Source organism: Podarcis raffonei, chromosome 8, assembly GCF_027172205.1.
Source record: "Podarcis raffonei isolate rPodRaf1 chromosome 8, rPodRaf1.pri, whole genome shotgun sequence".
Lineage (NCBI taxonomy): Eukaryota > Metazoa > Chordata > Lepidosauria > Squamata > Lacertidae > Podarcis > Podarcis raffonei.
In genome coordinates this window covers 79,046,274-79,064,944 of record NC_070609.1, presented here as the reverse complement: position 1 = coordinate 79,064,944, position 18,671 = coordinate 79,046,274, and the positions used below count along the sequence as shown (strand labels likewise).

The following is an 18,671-nucleotide window of genomic DNA, read 5'->3' as shown; positions in this document are numbered from 1 at the left end:
CATCTGGTGGGAGGCCGTTCCACAGGGTGGGCGCCACTACCAAGAAGGCCCTCTGCCTGGTTCCCTGTAACCTCACTTCTCTTAGGGAGGGAACCGCCAAAAGGCCCTCAGCGCTGGACCTCAGCGTCTGGGCAGAACGATGGGGGTGGAGACGGTCCTTCAGGTATACTGGGCCGAGGCCATTTAGGGCTTTAAAGGTCAGCACCAACACATTGAATTGTGCTCAGAAACGTACTGGGAGCCAATGTAGGTCTTTCAAGACCGGTGTTATGTGGTCTCGGTGGCCGCCCCTAGTCACCAGTCTCATCAGAAACAGTAATGCTTCTGAGTAACAGTTGCTGCAAACTACTGCAGGGGAGAGCGCTCTTGACCTCGGGTCTTGCTTGTGGTGACCACCAACTGCATAGCTTTAAAAGAGGATTATGCGAGTTCGTGAAGAAGGGCAAAGCTACCTGCAGCTACTACCTACAGTGGCTACATTTTACCTCCACTGTCAGAGGCATCATGCCAGTTGCTGAAAATCACAGGAGAGGAAAGAGCTCTTGTGCTCAGGTCCTGCTTGCAAGCTTCCCAAGCCTACAGGGATCTGGCTGGCTACTGCAAGTAGAGGATGCTGGGCTAGATGAGCCATTGGCCTCTTGGGCTTGCCGATCAGAAGGTCAGCGGTTCGAATCCCCACGACGGGGTGAGCTCCCGTTGCTCTGCCCCTGCTCCTACCAACCTAGCAGTGCAAGTAGATAAATAGGTACTGCTGCAGCAGGAACGTCAACGGTCTTTCCATGCACTCTGGTTTTGGTCACGGTGTCCCGTTGTGCCAAAAACGGTCTAGTCATGCTGGTCACATGACCCGGAAAGCTTTATGTAGACAAACACCAGCTCCTTCTCGGCCTGAAAGCGAGATGAGCGCCACAACCGCATAGTCGCCTTTGACTGGACGTAACCATCCAGGGGTCCTTTACCTTTTTTACCTTTACCATCAGGGCTCTTCCTGTGTTCTTACCAGTGCTTGGCTTTTGATTTTGATTAAAGTTTCCAGGCCTTTTCAGTTGGTTGTCGCTTTTGGACGTGCATCACAAATGGACCAAAATTCAACCAAGTGGGCTTTGTCAAAACTAACAGCGCTTCCGTGATTCACAGTTAGAAGCAGAAACAGGTTCAAAAGCAGGGTGCATTATAAAACCAGAAATCAGTACGTGCTTACATATCCAAGAGGTCCCCTTTCAGTGCCGGCACTGGCACCTGCCATCCCTGGGCAGCTGCAGATGCCCCCTGCAGATGGTCTGGCTTGGTACAAGGCAACTTCCCATGTCGGTTGGAGGGGACAGTATTACACTAAACGCATAGCTGTCAGCTTACAGATTTGAAAATAAGGGACCAGCAGCCTCGAAAATAAGGGATCAGCAGCCAAAATAAGGGATTTTAGTCAACCGGCTGAAATACGAAGTTAAAAGGGACCAGATAATTTGGGAGAGCAGCGCCGGTTTTTAGCCCTTTGTTTCCAGAGGTTGCTGCTCAAGACACCAACTGATGAAACACTGCAGTTAAATAACTACAAGCAGCCACCACTTTTTGCACAGAACAAAGTCCAAGCTACGAAGATGCTGCTGCAGTTCTGTATCTTTTCTCTCGTGCTCCATCTGCAGCTCTCAGTTCCATTAGGAAGGGGGGGGGGAATAGCACCCGAAGTAAACCCGCAGATCAGACCATCTATGCTAGTCTACCACTACAAATCTATGGGAGAAGCACTTGCGGTCCTTCCTCCGCTTACCCCCTCTATGGTTAGCCCTTGGAACACCTGCCTGCGCCTCCACCTCCTCCTCCTCTCTCTGAACTGCTTTCTCTATGGTTGCCCTCGCTCTCCTCTCAAGGCTCCTCAGTCCCGGCGGGGAGGGGCTCCCGGGGACCGAGACTGGTGAGAGGAGGCCGGAGGGGGGCGGGGCGGGCAGCCAAGCAACACTGTTGGAGCCTCCCTCCTCCCTGGCCAGCAGGGAGTGAGGGAGAGGAGCTGCTTCCTTTGAAACCCGGGAAATTTAAGGGACATCATCAATAAGGGACAGCAGCGGGACACGGCGCTGGGATAAGGGAGTTTCCCACCAAATAAGGGACGCTTGACAGCTATGCTAGGCGGCATGTGGCAGCTTCATAAATTAACTTCTGTTCCAAACGTTTCTCCCTTTCAGGGCCACGCCGCTGACGTCTTCGAAGCTTACACCCAACTCTTGACGGAGATGGTGCTGCGGTTGCCGTACCAAATCAAGAAGATCGCCGACACAAACTCCCGCATCCCGCCACCCGTCTTCGACCATTCCTGGTTCTACTTCCTCTCGGAGGTAGGTCGGCAGGAGACTGCAGGCCTGTTGAATCCTTGGCGGAGGAAGCAGCCTTGAATCTTCACCTTCTGAGAACCACCTCCCAGCTACCCTTAGGATGCTGTCTCTTACCCTGGCGGGTCCTCCTCATGTTCAGAGAGGCCATATTTGAGCCGGTGATCTGGAATGCAGACAGGAGCAAAAAGGGTTTCAGAAACCAAGTGCATTTCCGCTAGAAGATGCTGAGCTACAACTCAGATCAGCCCTCTCTGATCATGATGGCTCTGAGTGGCGCTGATGGGAGTTGGAGTCCAGCAAGTGTTGTGCCACCAGGTTGGAGAAAGCCTGGTCTGTGTTTATATGCTAAAAGCAGGGCTTGACTTCACTAAACATGATCTTCCTTTGAAGAAGTGAGTGCAGGTGCAGGTGCAGGTGCGGTGGGGTAGATTGGTGAGAGCAGGTTGTGTAAGAGAGCCTGTGTTGTGATGGTTAAGAACCTGAGAGACCAGGATTCAAATCTCCAATCGGGCATCAAGCTTGATTGGGCCATTCTAACCTACCTCTGCCGATAATGATAAATGGAGAGAAGGGAACCATGGACATGTATATGTTTCATATATATTAATTTCATGAAATGTATATGTTGCTTGATTGTAAAAACTTCAAAAGTGGTTTAAAAAAAGTTTCTTGGAGTAAAGATGGTATCTTCTTCTTCTTTTTTAGATTTATATACCATCCTTCATCAAAAGATCTCAGGGCAGTTCACAGGATAAAAACACAAGACAAAAACACAAATAAATAGTTTGTTGTTATTTATCAGATAAAATAATAATAATAGTAATACAGTGGTACCTCGGGTTACATACGCTTCAGGTTACATACGCTTCAGGTTACAAACTCCGCTAACCCAGAAATAGTACCATGGGTTAAGAATTTTGCTTCAGGATGAGAACAGAAATCGCGTGGCGGCAGCAGCGGGAGGCCCCATTAGCTAAAGTGGTGCTTCGGGTTAATAACAGTTTCAGGTTAAGAACGGACCTCCGGAACGAATTAAGTACGTAACCAGAGGTACCACTGTAATCTGGCCAAATGGGAGTGAAGATTCTTTCGGTGATGCCTGTTTGCTTCCATTGGAAAGGAAATTTCTAGACCTCAGTGCTGCCCAGAAAAATACTTGGATGAGAGGGCGATGGATCCTGTAGGCACTGGACTTCTCTGCTGTGTTATCAGCAGGCAGCACAGTGCTGTTACTGTTATTACAGAAGGGCCCTGAGAACCTCGCTCTTCTCTTTGTGCCTGTGCAATTGCAGCACTTTCAACTACATAGGTTTTCTTATGGAAACACTGCACCATTTTCTCTTCCCCCTCCCCAGTACCTGATGATCCAGCAGACGCCCTTTGTGAGGCGCCAGGTCCGCAAGCTCCTGCTCTTCATCTGCGGCTCCAAGGAGAAGTACCGCCAGCTGCGCGACCTGCACACACTAGATTCCCACGTCCGGGGGATCAAGAAGCTGCTAGAGGAGCAAGGGATCTTCCTGAGGGCCAGCGTGGTCACGGCCAGCTCGGGATCTGCTCTGCAGTACGACACGCTGATCAATTTGGTAAGGAAGCCTGTGCGTGTCCTTTTGAGCATGGATCACTGCAAAGGCCCAATAGAGCAGAGGTGCAAAGCCAGAGCAGTTAGTCATGCAGAGACACAGCAGAAGACCCCCCTCCCTCCCTGGTTATGGTGTGCGGCTGTCATAAATGAGCTTCCTTCTGTGCCGTTTTAGATGGAGCATTTGAAAGCCTGTGCGGAAATCGCCACCCAGCGGACAGTGAACTGGCAGAAGTTCTGCATCAAGGATGACTGTGAGTTGCTTTCCTGTGAGGGTGTGGGGTGGCAGAAGGCGATTTGGGTGGAATTGTGTGGGGATGGGGTGGTAGTGCTGGAAATGACCTACCAATCTAATCAACTGGATTCCTCCCCTTTTGAATAGTGAGATTTGATTGAAGAGGAAGGAAGGCTGAGATTTTTTTTAAAAAAAATTATTTCATAAAATTTATACAGTGCTTGATTGTAAAAAAACAAAACCCAAAGCAGTTTACAAAACAGATAAAAAAGTAAGGTTATCGGTAAGAATTAAGAATAAATTAAGACTTTTGAAAATAACAACAGAATAGAATAAAATCACGTCACTAAATATCTGGGTAGGCTTTGTTTTTAGTTATAGACGTATCAGGGAGAATCGCAGAGGGTCTTAGTCTTGCAGGAGGCGATGATCTCTGCTGCCTGCTTTCCACCCAACAGACAAATCTACTGTCTGAAGAATATGCCTCCCCCTTATCCCAAGTTTTTGTTCTCTTTGCCAATGAGGTCTAGAAACTTGTTCTGCGGCGAAAGTGAATGGGTTGGTACTCAAAGCTCCCGTGATCCCATTCGGCTAGATTTTGCTGCCTGTTTTCTTTTTAAAAGGGAGCTCTGATAGGGAAAGCCGAGAGGACTTGTTGTTGAGACAGTGCCTTTTTCTTCCTCCTCTAGCCGTCCTCTACTTCCTCCTGCAAGTCAGCTTCCTGGTCGACGAGGGCGTGTCCCCCGTCCTGCTGCAGCTCCTTTCCTGCGCTCTGTGCGGCAGCAAAGTCCTCTCGGCGGCATCTTCCTCCGGATCATCCGGTGCATCAACCTCGACGCCTGCGGGCTCCGGGACCTCTGGGCAGCCAGCCGGGCAGAGCAAATCCTCCACTAAGAAGAGCAAGAAGGAAGAGAAAGAGAAAGACCGAGAGGGTGAGAGGAGTTGTGTGATGGAGGCTGTCAGATGCTGTGTGGTGGTTGCTCGTGAGTAACCAGGCAGGACTCCGACCTGTTTTTTACAGGTTCTATTGTGCAAACTATTTACACTGCAGATACACAAGTTTCATGGCTGTCTTAGTCGCTTGCAGAATCCAGGAGTGGCCTCTTCCGGCCTTCCCCCTCCAACATAAGAACTTGGTTGTTGTTGTTGTTGTTTTGTCATGTCTGAATCTTCGTGACCCCATGGACCAGAGCATGCCAGGCACTCCTCTCTTCCACTGCCTCCGGCAGTTTGGTCAAACTCATGCTGGTAGCTTCGAGAACACTATCCAACCATCTTGTCCTCTGTCGTCCCCTTCTCCTTGTGCCCTCCATCTTTCCCAACATCAGGGTCTTTTCCAGGGAGTCTTCTCTTCTCATGAGGTGGCCAAAGTATTGGAGTCTCAGCTTCAGGATCTGTCCTTCCAGGGCTGATTTCCTTCAGAATGGAGAGGTTTGATCTTCTTGCAGTCCATGGGACTCTCAAGAGTCTCCTCCAACACCATAATTCAAAAGCATCAATTCTTCGGCGATCAGCCTTCTTTATGGTCCAGCTCTCACTTCCATACATCACTACTGGGAAAACCACAGCTTTAACTCTACGGACCTTCTAAGAACTTAGACACCCCAAATCTCCGCCTCCCCGCTTTTCTTTTCACCCCTCTGTGCAAGCTGGGCAACGGAAGTGGCATGCATTCCTCCTGGCCAGCCCGGCTAGGTGAGGCGCTGGTGCTCTTAGCAGCATCTTCAAACCCTTTCCCACCTTGGCTGGCCCCTTCCCTCTCTTCTCCATTGGAGGTGTGGCTTTTCCCCTCGCTGGAAGAGGAACTGCTCCTCAGAAGCGTCAGAGGCTTTCTGTATCCCAAATGCCCCTCTGCCTCCCTCCCCTGTTCCGATGGCAGTCCCCTGTTATGGAAAGACAGATTCTTAGTTGCCTACCTGCCTGCCTGCGTTTTTCCATTTGTATCCCATTTTTCCTCCAGGGAGCTCAGGTGTGGTGTACATGGTTCTGTTCCTGTGCATTTTATTTATTATTTTTATTTATTGAATTTAGATACCGCCATGTACTTGGTGGTCTCAGGGCAGTTCACAGAACAAAATCAGAATATAAAACCACAAAGCATAATCAAAATAACAACAATAACCCACCCACCCCCAACCACATTTTAAAAGGGCATAGGAAGTCATAGGATTTTATCCTCACAACAATAGTGTTAGGCATGGCTTAGGCTGAAAGACTGTGAGTCTCCCAAGGTTGCTAACTACTGCACTATTCTGGCTTTTTAAATTATCTTTAAATTATCATCAGGGGGTTAAATGTTGGTACAGAAAATGGTGACAATGACACCAAAGGCTCAATTTCTCATTGCTATCTAATGATCCTTGCCCACTCTGGGAACAACCAGTAACATTCCTACAGATATGGGGGGGGTGAGGGGGAGGGTGGACTAATGCTTCTAGAACTGCCAGTCAAGAAACTGGTAGAATTCACAGGGTCAGGGCAAAAATCTGATCTGCCCAGTCCTCTGTCTCCGCTAACGGTGGCTTTTGCACACAAGGCAGGATGTTGCTAGCTAGCCTCTGTCTCCTGTATCGTGTAATTGGAGGAGTCCTGCCTTCTGAACAGGGAGCTTCCATTCAGTATAGATCCATGTTTGTTAGCCGGTAGCCTCATCTGCTCATTCAACTAGAATATGCGGGCAGCAGAGGAACTGGACTGGACTGCCAAGAGCTGTACACACAATCATAGGAACATAGGAAGCTGTCTTCTACTGACCTGAACTGTTGGCCCATCTAGTCTTAGTATTGTCTACACTGACTGGCAGCAGCCCTCCAGGATTTCAAATAGGGTTTTCTCCGAGCCCTGCCTTCTGATGACTTTGGGGGTTGAACTTCGGGTCTTCTGCATGCAAAGCAGGTAATCTGCCACTGAGCTGTGGCCACAGGAATGCATGAAGCTGCCTTATACCAAGTAAGACCACTGGTCCATTTAGCTGTATATTGTCTACACAGACTGGCAGCAGCACCTCAAGGTTTCAGACGGGACATTTCTATCCCTAGCTGGATGCAAAGCAGCAGGTGCTCTACATTCTCTCCCCCACCCCGAACTGTAGCCTAACAATACACCTGCCTAAGCAATCTCTACCTCCTCTTTTTTATTCCTATGCCCCATCTTCCAGGAGAGGGTTCATCGGGCAGCCAGGAAGACCAGCTGTGCACAGCCCTGGTGAACCAGCTGAATAAGTTTGCTGACAAGGAGACCCTGATTCAGTTCCTGCGTTGCTTCCTGCTGGAGTCCAACTCGTCCTCCGTCCGCTGGCAGGCCCACTGCCTGACGCTCCACATCTACAGGTGAGTCGTGAAACTGGCAGCTTACATTAAAAACAACAACACAGTAATAAAAGCAAACTGCTTGAAAACCGCAGTATCCTGCTTGTGGGTTTCCCTTTGTGGCACCTGGCTGGCCACTTTGAGAACAGAATGCAGTTGAAATGCACTTTGCCCTGACGGCAGCCCCGTGATCAGCATCGTTTCTGAACCGTACGTTTCCAAAGCCCTCCCTGAGCAGGAAGGAATGATAACAAGGAGGGAGCCTGTTTGACCTCTGTTGGGAGGGATTTCCATAATATGGGAGCAGCCGCAGAACAGATTCTCTCTCGTGTCTTCACCAGCCATGGCTCTGATGCTGGCGAGACTGAGAGAAGATGCTCATTCAAGGATCTTGGCACCTGGGTGGGGTTGTTCTAGACTTCAAGACAGGTGGCTGCATTTACCTATTTGTTTGCTTATTTTTTAAAATACTGGACCAGGTAAAGAATGAGCAGTCTGAAATGGCTGAAGGGCTTCTAAGAAGGGCACAAGAGGGAGGGATGGGTCTGCATAAACAGCCCAGAGAAGAAATGTGTCCAGAGGGTGGGGAATAAGATCTTCAGCCATATGTGCAATGGGGAGCAGGCCCCTTGGTTAACCCTCTCCTCCTCGCCCCCTTTCCCTTTAGAAACTCAAACAAGTCCCAGCAGGAGCTGCTGCTAGATCTCATGTGGTCAATCTGGCCGGAGCTGCCGGCTTACGGACGGAAGGCTGCCCAGTTTGTGGACCTCCTGGGCTACTTCTCCCTGAAGACGCAGCAGACAGAGAAGAAGGTAGGGGTGTCTCATTGGGAAGGCCGAAAGGACTTTCTCTCACCGTCCTCCTCCTTTATTCCTCAGGGATGTGAAAGAGCAGCCGCTGCATCTGTTGTGTGTGTGTGTGTGTGTGTGTGTGTGGTGCTTCTCAGTGTGCAAAGGAAGGACTGGAGCTAGCGTGGTGTCGTGGTTAAGAGCGGTGGACTCGTAATCTGGTGAACCGGGTTCGCTTCCCCGCTCCTCCACATGCAGCTGCTGGGTGACCTTGGGCTAGTCATATTTCTCTGAAGTCTCTCAGCCCCACTCACCTCACAGAGTGTTTGTTGGGGGGGGGGAGGAAGGAAAAGGAGAATGTTAGCCGCTTTGAGACTCCTTAGGGTAGTGATAAAGTGGGATATCAAATCCAAACTCTTCTTCTCTTCTTCTGAAGAAAGGGAAGCCCAGTTCTAGCCTCCGTCTTGACCAGGCAGGCTTTAGAACAGAAACTTGTCTCTCCGTAGGCCAGGCGGCTCCTCAGGCCTGGGGGCTAAATGCAGCCTTCCAGGACCCTCGTATTTGGCCCTTGGGACTCTGCCTAGGCCACATTCTGGATGACACCTGCTCTCCCTGGGTGCTATTGCCTGCCTGGAATGTGTCTTTGAACTGTAATGATGGTGCTTCTTGCTTACAAGGATGGAGGGAGAGGGGTGTGTTAATCTCTTGACTTTTGTGCGGTTGGAATGCAGGCCCCTATATGTTTAAAGGCATATGTGGTATGTGCAAAGGATCGTCATCATTCTCGGGAGAATAAATATCAAAATGGCAAAGAGTGAGAGTGGATAATTAGGAGCTCGCTATAACCAACTCTGGTTTTGGTCTTCATATTCACTCCTGAATCCCCTTTGTGAGTTATTTGTTAAACCTTTCTTTCAGTTAAAGGAATATTCCCAAAAAGCCGTTGAGATCCTACGGATGCAGAACCACATCCTGACCAACCATCCCAACTCAAATATTTATAAGTGAGTGTCTCTGGTGTAAAATAAATACATATATTTCTTAATGTGTACAGGGCTGTGGTGCAACCCATCTCAGGAGTGGAGGGCAGCTAGAACTGGGGGGGTGGGGGTGCTATTTCTTGTTCACTGAGCCATTTTCATTTTCTGCAGAAGAACAGTCTTGTGCTCCACCCACCTGCTTGTTTTCCTGTCGCATCACACTGCTTAAGACCCACCTCACACAAGAGCCCTTTGTGCAGCTCAGGGCTTTCAAAAAGGACTGTCAAGGGATGAGACTATCAGTGACTGTCAGCCAGCCCAGTGGATCTGCCAGGACCAAGAGCAGTGTACCTTTGTATACCAGATGCTTGGAACAAACAGGAAGTGGGGGTGGGACTGTTGCTTTCACGTACTACTCGAGGGCTTCCTGAAGGCATCTGATTGGCCGCTGCATCAAACAGGGCTGTTTGGCTTGACAGGTCATTTCCCAGTCCAGTAGGGCTCCTCCTTTGCCTGGGCAAATTTCTCAGATGTCCTTATCCCTCCCCTTCCAGCACGCTGTCTGGTCTGGTGGAATTTGACGGCTACTATTTGGAGAGCGACCCCTGCCTTGTTTGCAACAACCCAGAAGTTCCATTCTGCGTAAGTAGCTGCTCCTCAGCAATCAGTCCTGCCTTGAGGGTATCGGTGCGTCGATTCTGCCCAGCTTTGCTCAGTCTCCTTCTATGCACTTCCCTTTGTGTTCTTTATTTATCACATACAGAAAGATAAATGGAAGTAACTGCTTTGCAAAACTTGAGTGCAGAATAGAGAGTCGAAACTGACTGATAGCACAAAGCACATAATAAACAAATGGAAATAAAAGGGATGAGCATGTTCCTTCTTATATTTTTTTTATCTGCACCAGGGTTCATGTTTAATTTACAAAGCCTGAACAACTTAGGTCCAGGCTACCGCAGGGTTCACCTGATCCCTCATATCCCAGCTCAGTCACTGACATCATCTACAGGAGTGTCCCAGGCTGTTTCCTGAGTTGGTGAGGCTCATTTGACAGCAACAAGAAACCAATCCCTTGACTGAGTCCTGTCCAACGCTCTGCCAATAGAGATTCAGCAGGCGCCTTCTGTCTCAACTCTTAAACGCCTGCTGAAAACTCTTCTATTCCATTTGTCCTATGCAGGGAATCCACAAGGGTTTAGTTGATGTCTGTTTTTCAACCTGTATAGCTTCTGAAAAGAAGTACAATCAAACCTCATTTTGCGGACGGGATCTGTTCCGGAGGCCCATCCGCAAGCCGAAAATGACGCACGTCAAAACGCTGCACCTGCGCATGTGTGAAGCGCGATATAACGCTTCTGTGCATGCGTGAGCGGCGAACCCAGATGTAACCCGTTCCGGTACTACTGGGTTTGCAATGGACGTTTGCCCAAGTGGATACAAGCGGAGGTGGACGCAGAACGAGATTTGACTGTATTCTGTACCGTTTCCAACACGTCATTATAGTTCAAATCAGAGTCCCAGATTTCAATGCCATAGTAGAGCTTTTGACTAATCACATTGCTGCCAAAAACCTTTAGGGAAGGTTCAATCAGCTGCCCTCGCTTACTGTAACAGAACTTCATCAATGCCCCTGTGGTTTTCTGTGCTTTGACTTTCGCTGCCTCCATACGTCACTTCCAAGACAAGGTTTCACTAAAGCGTTCGCCCAGGTATTTAACTGAGGGAGTTTGTTCCATAGCTTCCTGATGTCGCTTTTTAACTTCCTTTTGTTTTTGTTAAGTTTTGACTTACGTTTTTATTGCTGTAAACCGCTTTGATGTGTGTTTTTATGTGACAGAGCGGTATACAGATACTTTTGGAGATGAATAAGTAAAATAAATAAGATAATCCATTCCTGTTAATGTGGCTGGAGTGTAGGGTGCTTTCTCCAATTTATTTATGGGTAAGTGATGCTTCTCTGCTTCTCTCCTCCTCCTCCTCCTCCTCCTCCTCCTCCTCCTCCTCCTCCTGTTCCGCAGTACATCAAACTTTCTTCCATCAAAGTGGACACTCGTTATACCACCACCCAGCAGGTGGTGAAGCTCATTGGCAGCCACACCATCAGCAAAGTGACCGTGAAGGTTGGGGACCTGAAACGCACCAAGATGGTCCGGACTATCAACCTGTATTACAACAACCGGACAGTGCAGGCCATCGTGGAGCTCAAAAACAAGTAATTTCATTTTTTTTTATTTAAAGGACTTGTGCCCCACTCCCTTCTGGATCCCTGCCCCCAGGTTCCCAGAATGGCTTGCAGAATGATTTTAAAAGAAAAGATAAAAGACGCCCCTCTGCCCTCAGGCATGTAATCTAAGAAACATGACACAAAAGGGGGGGGTGAAGCAAGCAAGGAGGAAACAAGTGAGCCCCCAAAGGCACTGACCGTTAATCAACAGGTTATTTTATTAACCAGCTGGGTTAGAAAGCTGTGCTGTGATTGCCCATATGCGGGCAGCAATTAAGTTTCATGCATTTCATGTGTCGAGGGACGCGGGTGGCGCTGTGGGTTAAAGCCTCAGCGCCTAGGACTTGCCGATCGAAAGGTCGGCAGTTCGAATCCCCGCAGCGGGGTGCGCTCCCGTCGCTCGGTCCCTGCTCCTGCCAACCTAGCAGTTTGAAAGCACCTCCGGGTGAAAGTAGATAAATAGGGACCGCTTACTGGTGGGAAGGTAAACGGCGTTTCCGTGTGCTGCGCTGGCTCGCCAGATGCAGCTTGTCACGCTGGCCACGTGACCCGGAAGTGTCTGCGGACAGCCCTGGCCCCCGGCCTCTTAAGTGAGATGGGCGCACAACCCTAGAGTCTGGCAAGACTGGCCCGCACGGGCAGGGGTACCTTTACCTTTACCTTTTATTTCACATGTCACAAAGAGAAGAGGATGCAAATTCTTCTTGACTTTCCATGTGGATTAGCGGGCATCTCAAGAATCCTCCTCGTTCCTTGCCCCCACTCCCCACCCCTTGCGAAAAAAGCACCCTTGCCAATGAGAAAAAGGACTATGTTCAAATTCCAGGATGGTGGTGTATATATATTTATGTATAATTAGAACTAAGTGTTACATTTTGTTCCGTCCCATGAGGCATGAACATCTCTTTAATCCTAAACAGCCTTGCTGTGGATGGGGATAATGGCTTAGTCTCTGGCTCTGGCTCCCTATCATGTTGACACAGGCGGAGAAGAAGCGAATCCAAAGAGCCCAGTCCCTCAGTTCATCCTCTTTTAAAGGAGATTTTCAACGGAGGCCGCCGCGCTTAGCTTTGGCGTGGGATGGAGGATGCTGAACCTACTTGCCTTCCTTTAAATCAGTGGCTCCCAAAGTGGGTGGTAGCGCTCCCTGGGGGGCAGGTAGTGACATCACCTGGGGTGGGGGGTGCTGAATGTGCAGAGGCTTTGAAAAGCTGGGATCCATGGATCAAGTTAATCCATTTTGTTGAATTAACAAAGCTAAATAGTTTCGATTGGATTTTGAATAAATGTACAAATACAGTGGTACCTCGGGTTACAGACACTTCAGGTTACGGACGCTTCAGGTTACAGACTCCACTAACCCAGAAATATTACCTCGGGTTAAGAACTTTGCTTCAGGATGAGAACAGAAATAGTGCTCCGGTGGCGCAGCGACAGCAGGAGGCCCCCATTAGCTAAAGTGGTGCTTCAGGTTAAGAACGGACCTCCAGAATGAATTAAGTACAGTGGTACCTCAGGTTAAGTACTTAATTAATTCTGGAGGTCTGTTCTTAACCTGAAACAGTTCTTAACCTGAAGCACCACTTTAGCTAATGGGGGCCTTCTGCTGCCGCCGTGCCGCCGGAATACAATTTCTGTTCTCATCCTGAAGCAAAGTTCTTAACCCGAGGTACTATTTCTGGGTTAGTGGAGTCTGTAACCTGAAGCATCTGTAACCTGAAGCGTATGTAACCCGAGGTACCACTGTACTTAACCCGAGGTACCACTGTAACTGTTTTGGATTTAATTGTGCTCTTACCTTCCTTTTTGGGTCATGTGAACCGCTCTTATGATTAACACTTTTTTATAGGGAAGGGCGGGGGGGAACTGAGGGCGAGTTTATGGAAACCAGGGGTGGTGGTGAACAAATGAAAAGTTTGGGAACCACTGCTTTAAATGATTTCCCTTCTCCCCACCTCTTGCTCGTTCACCTGCTTTATTCCCCCCTCCTCCCACTTTTGTAGGCCAGCCCGCTGGCATAAGGCTAAGAAGGTCCAGCTCACCCCAGGCCAGACGGAGGTCAAGATCGACCTGCCGCTGCCCATCGTGGCTTCCAACCTGATGATTGAGTTTGCAGACTTCTATGAGAACTACCAGGCATCTACAGAGACCCTTCAGTGTCCCCGGTGCAGCGCTTCCGTCCCGGCCAACCCCGGGGTGTGCGGGAACTGCGGGGAAAATGTCTACCAGTGCCACAAGTGCAGGTGTGTAAAATTCCTCAGGGATTCGGATGCGATGCAGGGCTCAGAAGCAAGTCGTCGTCTTCTTCTTCTTCTTCTTCTTCTTCTTTTAATTTTTTATTCAAAATTATAACAAGACATATTATACAAAAGCATATCATCCTTGTTCCCCCCCCATTTTTCCTCCCTCCCCCCCCACAAACCGCCCCCCAGGCCCCCCGACTTCCCTCAGTTCCAGTCTTTGGTTTCTCTAAGAATGCTGTTTTCTGCATGTTACAAAGTTGTATAGATCCTCAAACTATTTAGCTGATTATTATCAATAAAAAGTTTGTGAATGTTTATTCAAAACCTGCCAAGGAGTCCAGTTCGCTTTGTTGTGTCTTCAGATACTTTGTAAAGGGTTCCCATTCATCCTTAAAGTCACAGTTATCCTTGTCCCGTAGCTTATATGTCAGTTTTGCCAGTTCTGCATAGTCCATCAATTTGTCTTGCCATGATTCTTTAGTTGGGGTTTCTTCAGTCTTCCATCCTTGTGCTACCAGAACTCTCGCGGCCGTTGTCGCAGGTCTTCTTCTGTGTGTGAAACTCCCTTTCACTTAGATACTGAGCTACAGTTTTCTCTCCCCACCCCAAAACTGCACCAGCGCCCCTCCTGCCTGAATATCCTCCCTTTGCGGGCCCCTCCTCACCTGGTGAGGAGGTGAGCCTGTCGTGGACCAGCGGTTGAGTTTCTGTCTCGTCAAAAGCCCTGCCAACTCGCCTTTTCTGCCCTTCCTTCCCAGGTCCATCAATTATGATGAGAAGGACCCCTTCCTCTGCAACGCCTGCGGGTTCTGCAAGTACGCTCGCTTTGACTTCATGCTGTATGCAAAGCCCTGCTGCGCAGTGGATCCAATTGAGAATGAGGAGGACAGGAAAAAGGTCAGGCGCACAAACGCTTGCATGCATGCATGCCCTCTGAGCTACCCTAGTCAGAAATTATAACATAAATCCCATGTCTTGATTTGAAGGCGGTAACCAACATCAACAGCCTCCTGGACAAGGCAGACCGAGTCTACCACCAGCTCATGGGCCACAGGCCGCAGCTGGAAAACCTCCTCTGCAAAGTGAACGAGGCAGCGCCCGAAAAGCCACAGGTATTCATCTTCCCTCTCCCTCTCCCTCCCTCCCTCCCTCCCTCCTTCCCTCCTTCCAGTGCTTTTATTTGCCATTGCTCTGTGGGGAAACCTCTAAATGCACGCAGGCATGGCAGGGGTGTGATTGTGGAACATTGCCTGGCCAGTTCAGTCGTGGGAGTGCTGCTTTCTCCCACCATTCCTTCGCCGTTTCCTTCTCTGTCGCAACCGGTTTTGAAATCCCTCCCTCTTGTGGCACTTTCAGGATGACGCCGGTGGGAGCGGAGGAATCGGCTCCACCTCGGCCAGCGTGAACAGGTACATCCTGCAGCTGGCCCAGGAGTATTGCGGAGACTGCAAAAACTCTTTCGACGAGCTCTCCAAGATCATCCAGGTAAATAACCTCCGTGCTGCTGGCAGTGCCAGCATATGAGTCAGGTCAGTCTGTGCCTGGGAAACCACCATTGAAAACAGAGGCGCCACGCCCCCAAGATAGGCTCTCCTCTCCTGTGAGGTGCCGTTACCTGGTCTGTCTTCCAGTTTGGCACAGCCCAAGATGGCAGAGACCGTCTTAGTGCCAGGTTTGGGACTACCTTCCATGAAGGATTGCTCACGCCCCACCTGTGCTCACTCAGCCACACTATGATCTGCAGAACTGGCACTTTCACCACTTTTGTACACTATTCATTCTACACATGCAAGGAATCAGTTCTTTGGTGTGACAGCGCCTGCACTGTTGGAACTCCCTGCCCATTGATAACCGCACCAGGCGCCTTTGCTGTACTGCTTTTGGTGTCTGCTAATATAAGCCAGCCTACCCAGACATGTATACTGGATACGTATTTTAGAGTGTCTTTTTATTTTATAATGTTCATTTTCTAACTGTTTAGTTTTGTTTCAGAATTTCTTTTCGGCTAACTTGCTTTTATTGGTAATTTTTTGAATGCTTTTATGTGAACCATTTAGACTACTAAGACTATAAATACTGTTGAATCAAGTAAAAAATGAACTAGAGGTTAGACACATATTAGTGCTTTTAACACTAATTTCCCCCCCGTAGAATTGGAGTTTCCAAAGGGAAGGTTTTTTGAGCATGGAAGGGAATGCTGCTCCCCAATCTGCCCCTTTCCCGCTCATAGTTGACCCTTCCTGAAGGTTTCCCCCCCCCCCCTGTATAAAAGGTGGTCTTTTTGGAGTTGCTTTTTAAAAACAAAAACAAAACCTTGCATTTCTTATCTAGCTTGGCATCCAGTGTTCTGTCAAGTAACTGATGTAGCTCAATGTGGCCACTAGGGGGCCTGTTGTGGCGGCAGCATAGTCTTCTGTAAGCATAATTTTGGGGCAGACTTAGCTAGGGAAAAGGTCTGAACTTCAAGTTTGCCCGTATTCTCCAACTCAGCCACTTTGATCTGCGGAACTGGCACTGTTAACAGGCTCCACACCATACCCATTCGCAATGGTAAGAAACCAATATTTCCATGTGGCAGCACTTTGGAACTCCCTGCCTATTGATATCAGGGAGGTTCCTTCATGGTACTCTTTTCAGTGCCTGCTAAAAACATCTTTGTTTATGGAAACGCCTATCCAGATGCCTAAAGCATGTGCTTTCCTCTGGTTTTTACCTTAATCGTTGATTCTAATTATCTCTTCGTAAGCCCTTTTTAATGGGACGCGGGTAGCGCTGTGGGTTAAACCACAGAGCCTAGGACTTGCCGATCAGAAGGTCGGCGGTTCGAATCCCTGTGACGGGGTGAGCTCCCGTTACTCGGTCCCTGCTCCTGCCAACCTAGCAGTTCAAAAGCACGTCAAAGTGCAAGTAGATAAATAGGTACTGCTCCGACGGGAAGGTAAACGGCGTTTCCGTGCGCTGCTCTGGTTCGCCAGAAGCGGCTTAATCATGCTGGCCACATGACCCGGAAGCTGTACGCCGGCTCCTTCGGCCAATAAAGCGAGATGAGCGCCGCAACCCCAGAGTCAGCCACGACTGGACCTAACCGTCAGGGGTCCCTTTACCTTTACCTTTAAGTCCTTTTTACTGATGATTTCATTGTTTTATTCTTTTTTGTAAACTATTTAGAGATGTGGAAATTTTATGAAATAAAAGGGAAAAAGAAAAAGATAGGTGCCTGTCTAGCCAGTCTACCGCTGATCAGCAACAAAGGCAGGGGGGGCGGTTCCCCCTGTCCTCCCTCTTACCCTTCCCTCCTTTGTCCACCCACAGAAAGTCTTTGCCTCCAGGAAGGAGCTCCTGGAGTACGACCTGCAGCAGAGAGAAGCGGCCAGCAAGTCCTCCTGCTCCGCCGTGCAGCCCACTTTCACCGCCAGCCAGTACCGGGCGCTCTCCGTCTTGGGCTGCGGCCACACCTCCTCCACCAAGTGCTACGGCTGCGCCTCGGCCGTCACCGAACACTGCATCACGCTGCTCCGCGCCCTGGCCACCAACGCTGCCATCCGCCACATCCTCGTCTCCCAGGGGCTCATTCGGGAGCTCTTCGACTACAACCTGCGCCGTGGTGCGGCCACCATGCGGGAAGAAGTCCGGCAGCTCATGTGCCTCCTTACCAGGTGCGGAGGAAGGTTTAAAAAAAACACACTTTTTGATCAAATAATAAGAATATTTATTATTTATACCCCACTCATCTGGCTCGGTTTCTCCAGCCACTCTGGGCGGCTCCCAACAGTATATTAAAAACACAATAAAACATTAAAAACTTCCCTAAACGGGGCTGCCTTCAGATGTCTTCTAAAAGTCAGATAGTTAAAGAGGTGCCCCAATTTATCAGGCAGGATTCATGGGTTGTCTCCAACTTAAGTCCTGATCAAAAGTAGGCCCACTGAAATGAATGGACCAGTTAGTAATGTTCCTTAATTTTGGTAGTTCTGTTGTTAGTAGAACTAAAATATATATGCCTTTCTTCATAATGTTGGGGGGGGGGAGTGTTGCTGAAGTTCCTTGGTTATTTTTCTTATGGATTGGACCCCACACACTTCCTTTAGTGAACTAGCATTGGATTTCACAGTATATACACAAGCACACAGACACACATGTAACGTTGACACAGACGTAAAAATAAGTGGGGTTTTTAGTGTACACAGCCAGCTACATAGGTGTGTCCTTTCCTCTGCAAATGAGGAAACCAACAATTCCTATTGACCCTCGGCCCTTTGCAAGGTCCCTCTGCAGCCTGTCCGAGCACCAAAGCACTCCCAGCTGCCTGACCTAAACAAGGAATTCGAGACACGAGTTCCACCTTGGAAGTGCAGGCTAAGCAGACCTGCTACAACTTTTGCATGACCCAGACAGTACAGGGAGGTCTTCACGACGTGTTGAGGGAGTCGGCTCAGTGTGGAGCTTTTTAACTCTGTCTTTTCTTTTTATTCTGTGCCCGTCTTGAAAACAAGGGACAATCCGGAAGCCACCCAGCAGATGAACGACCTCATCATCAGCAAGGTGTCTGCGGCTCTGAAGGGTCACTGGGCGAACCCTGACCTGGTGAGGAGGGGGTTGGGGCTTTGGGTATTGGTCTTGCCTTCCGTCCCTCCCTGGCTGCATCCAAATTGGTTATCATAGAATTGTAGAGTTGGAAGGGACTCTCAGGGGTCACCGAATCCAACCCCCTGCTCTGCAATGCAGGAATCGCAGCCGAAGAATCCCTGTCAGATGGCCACCCAACCTCTGTTTAAAAACCTCCAGTGAACTTGATTGCAACATTTCTTTTCTTACCTTGCCACTCCTTGCTATCTACGGGACCGCCTCTCTTGGTATGCCCCGCAGAGGACCTTAACTATGAATAACCATAGTTTAGAGGTCCCGGGCCCTAAGAAAGTCAGACTATCCTCCACCAGGGCCAGGGGCTTTTCAGTGATGGCTCCGACCTGGTGGAATGCTCTGTTCC

The 18,671-nt window shown here is 49.2% G+C and overlaps 1 protein-coding gene across 8 annotated transcripts in view; it reads left to right on the top strand.

Annotated features, from left to right (window-relative positions):
* UBR4 (ubiquitin protein ligase E3 component n-recognin 4) overlaps positions 1–18,671 on the top strand; it is a 141,382-nt gene that overhangs the window by 85,164 nt on the left and 37,547 nt on the right. For all 8 annotated transcript variants that reach the window (XM_053401007.1, XM_053401005.1, XM_053401001.1 and 5 more), the window contains 15 exons: positions 2,181–2,330; positions 3,683–3,910; positions 4,082–4,160; positions 4,831–5,073; positions 7,299–7,470; positions 8,117–8,261; positions 9,156–9,241; positions 9,772–9,859; positions 11,236–11,429; positions 13,445–13,684; positions 14,443–14,581; positions 14,671–14,796; positions 15,041–15,169; positions 16,997–17,340; positions 18,178–18,268. In XM_053401007.1, coding sequence (XP_053256982.1) covers positions 2,181–2,330; positions 3,683–3,910; positions 4,082–4,160; positions 4,831–5,073; positions 7,299–7,470; positions 8,117–8,261; positions 9,156–9,241; positions 9,772–9,859; positions 11,236–11,429; positions 13,445–13,684; positions 14,443–14,581; positions 14,671–14,796; positions 15,041–15,169; positions 16,997–17,340; positions 18,178–18,268 — 2,454 coding nt within the window. The remainder of the gene's footprint in view (positions 1–2,180; positions 2,331–3,682; positions 3,911–4,081; positions 4,161–4,830; positions 5,074–7,298; positions 7,471–8,116; positions 8,262–9,155; positions 9,242–9,771; positions 9,860–11,235; positions 11,430–13,444; positions 13,685–14,442; positions 14,582–14,670; positions 14,797–15,040; positions 15,170–16,996; positions 17,341–18,177; positions 18,269–18,671) is intronic.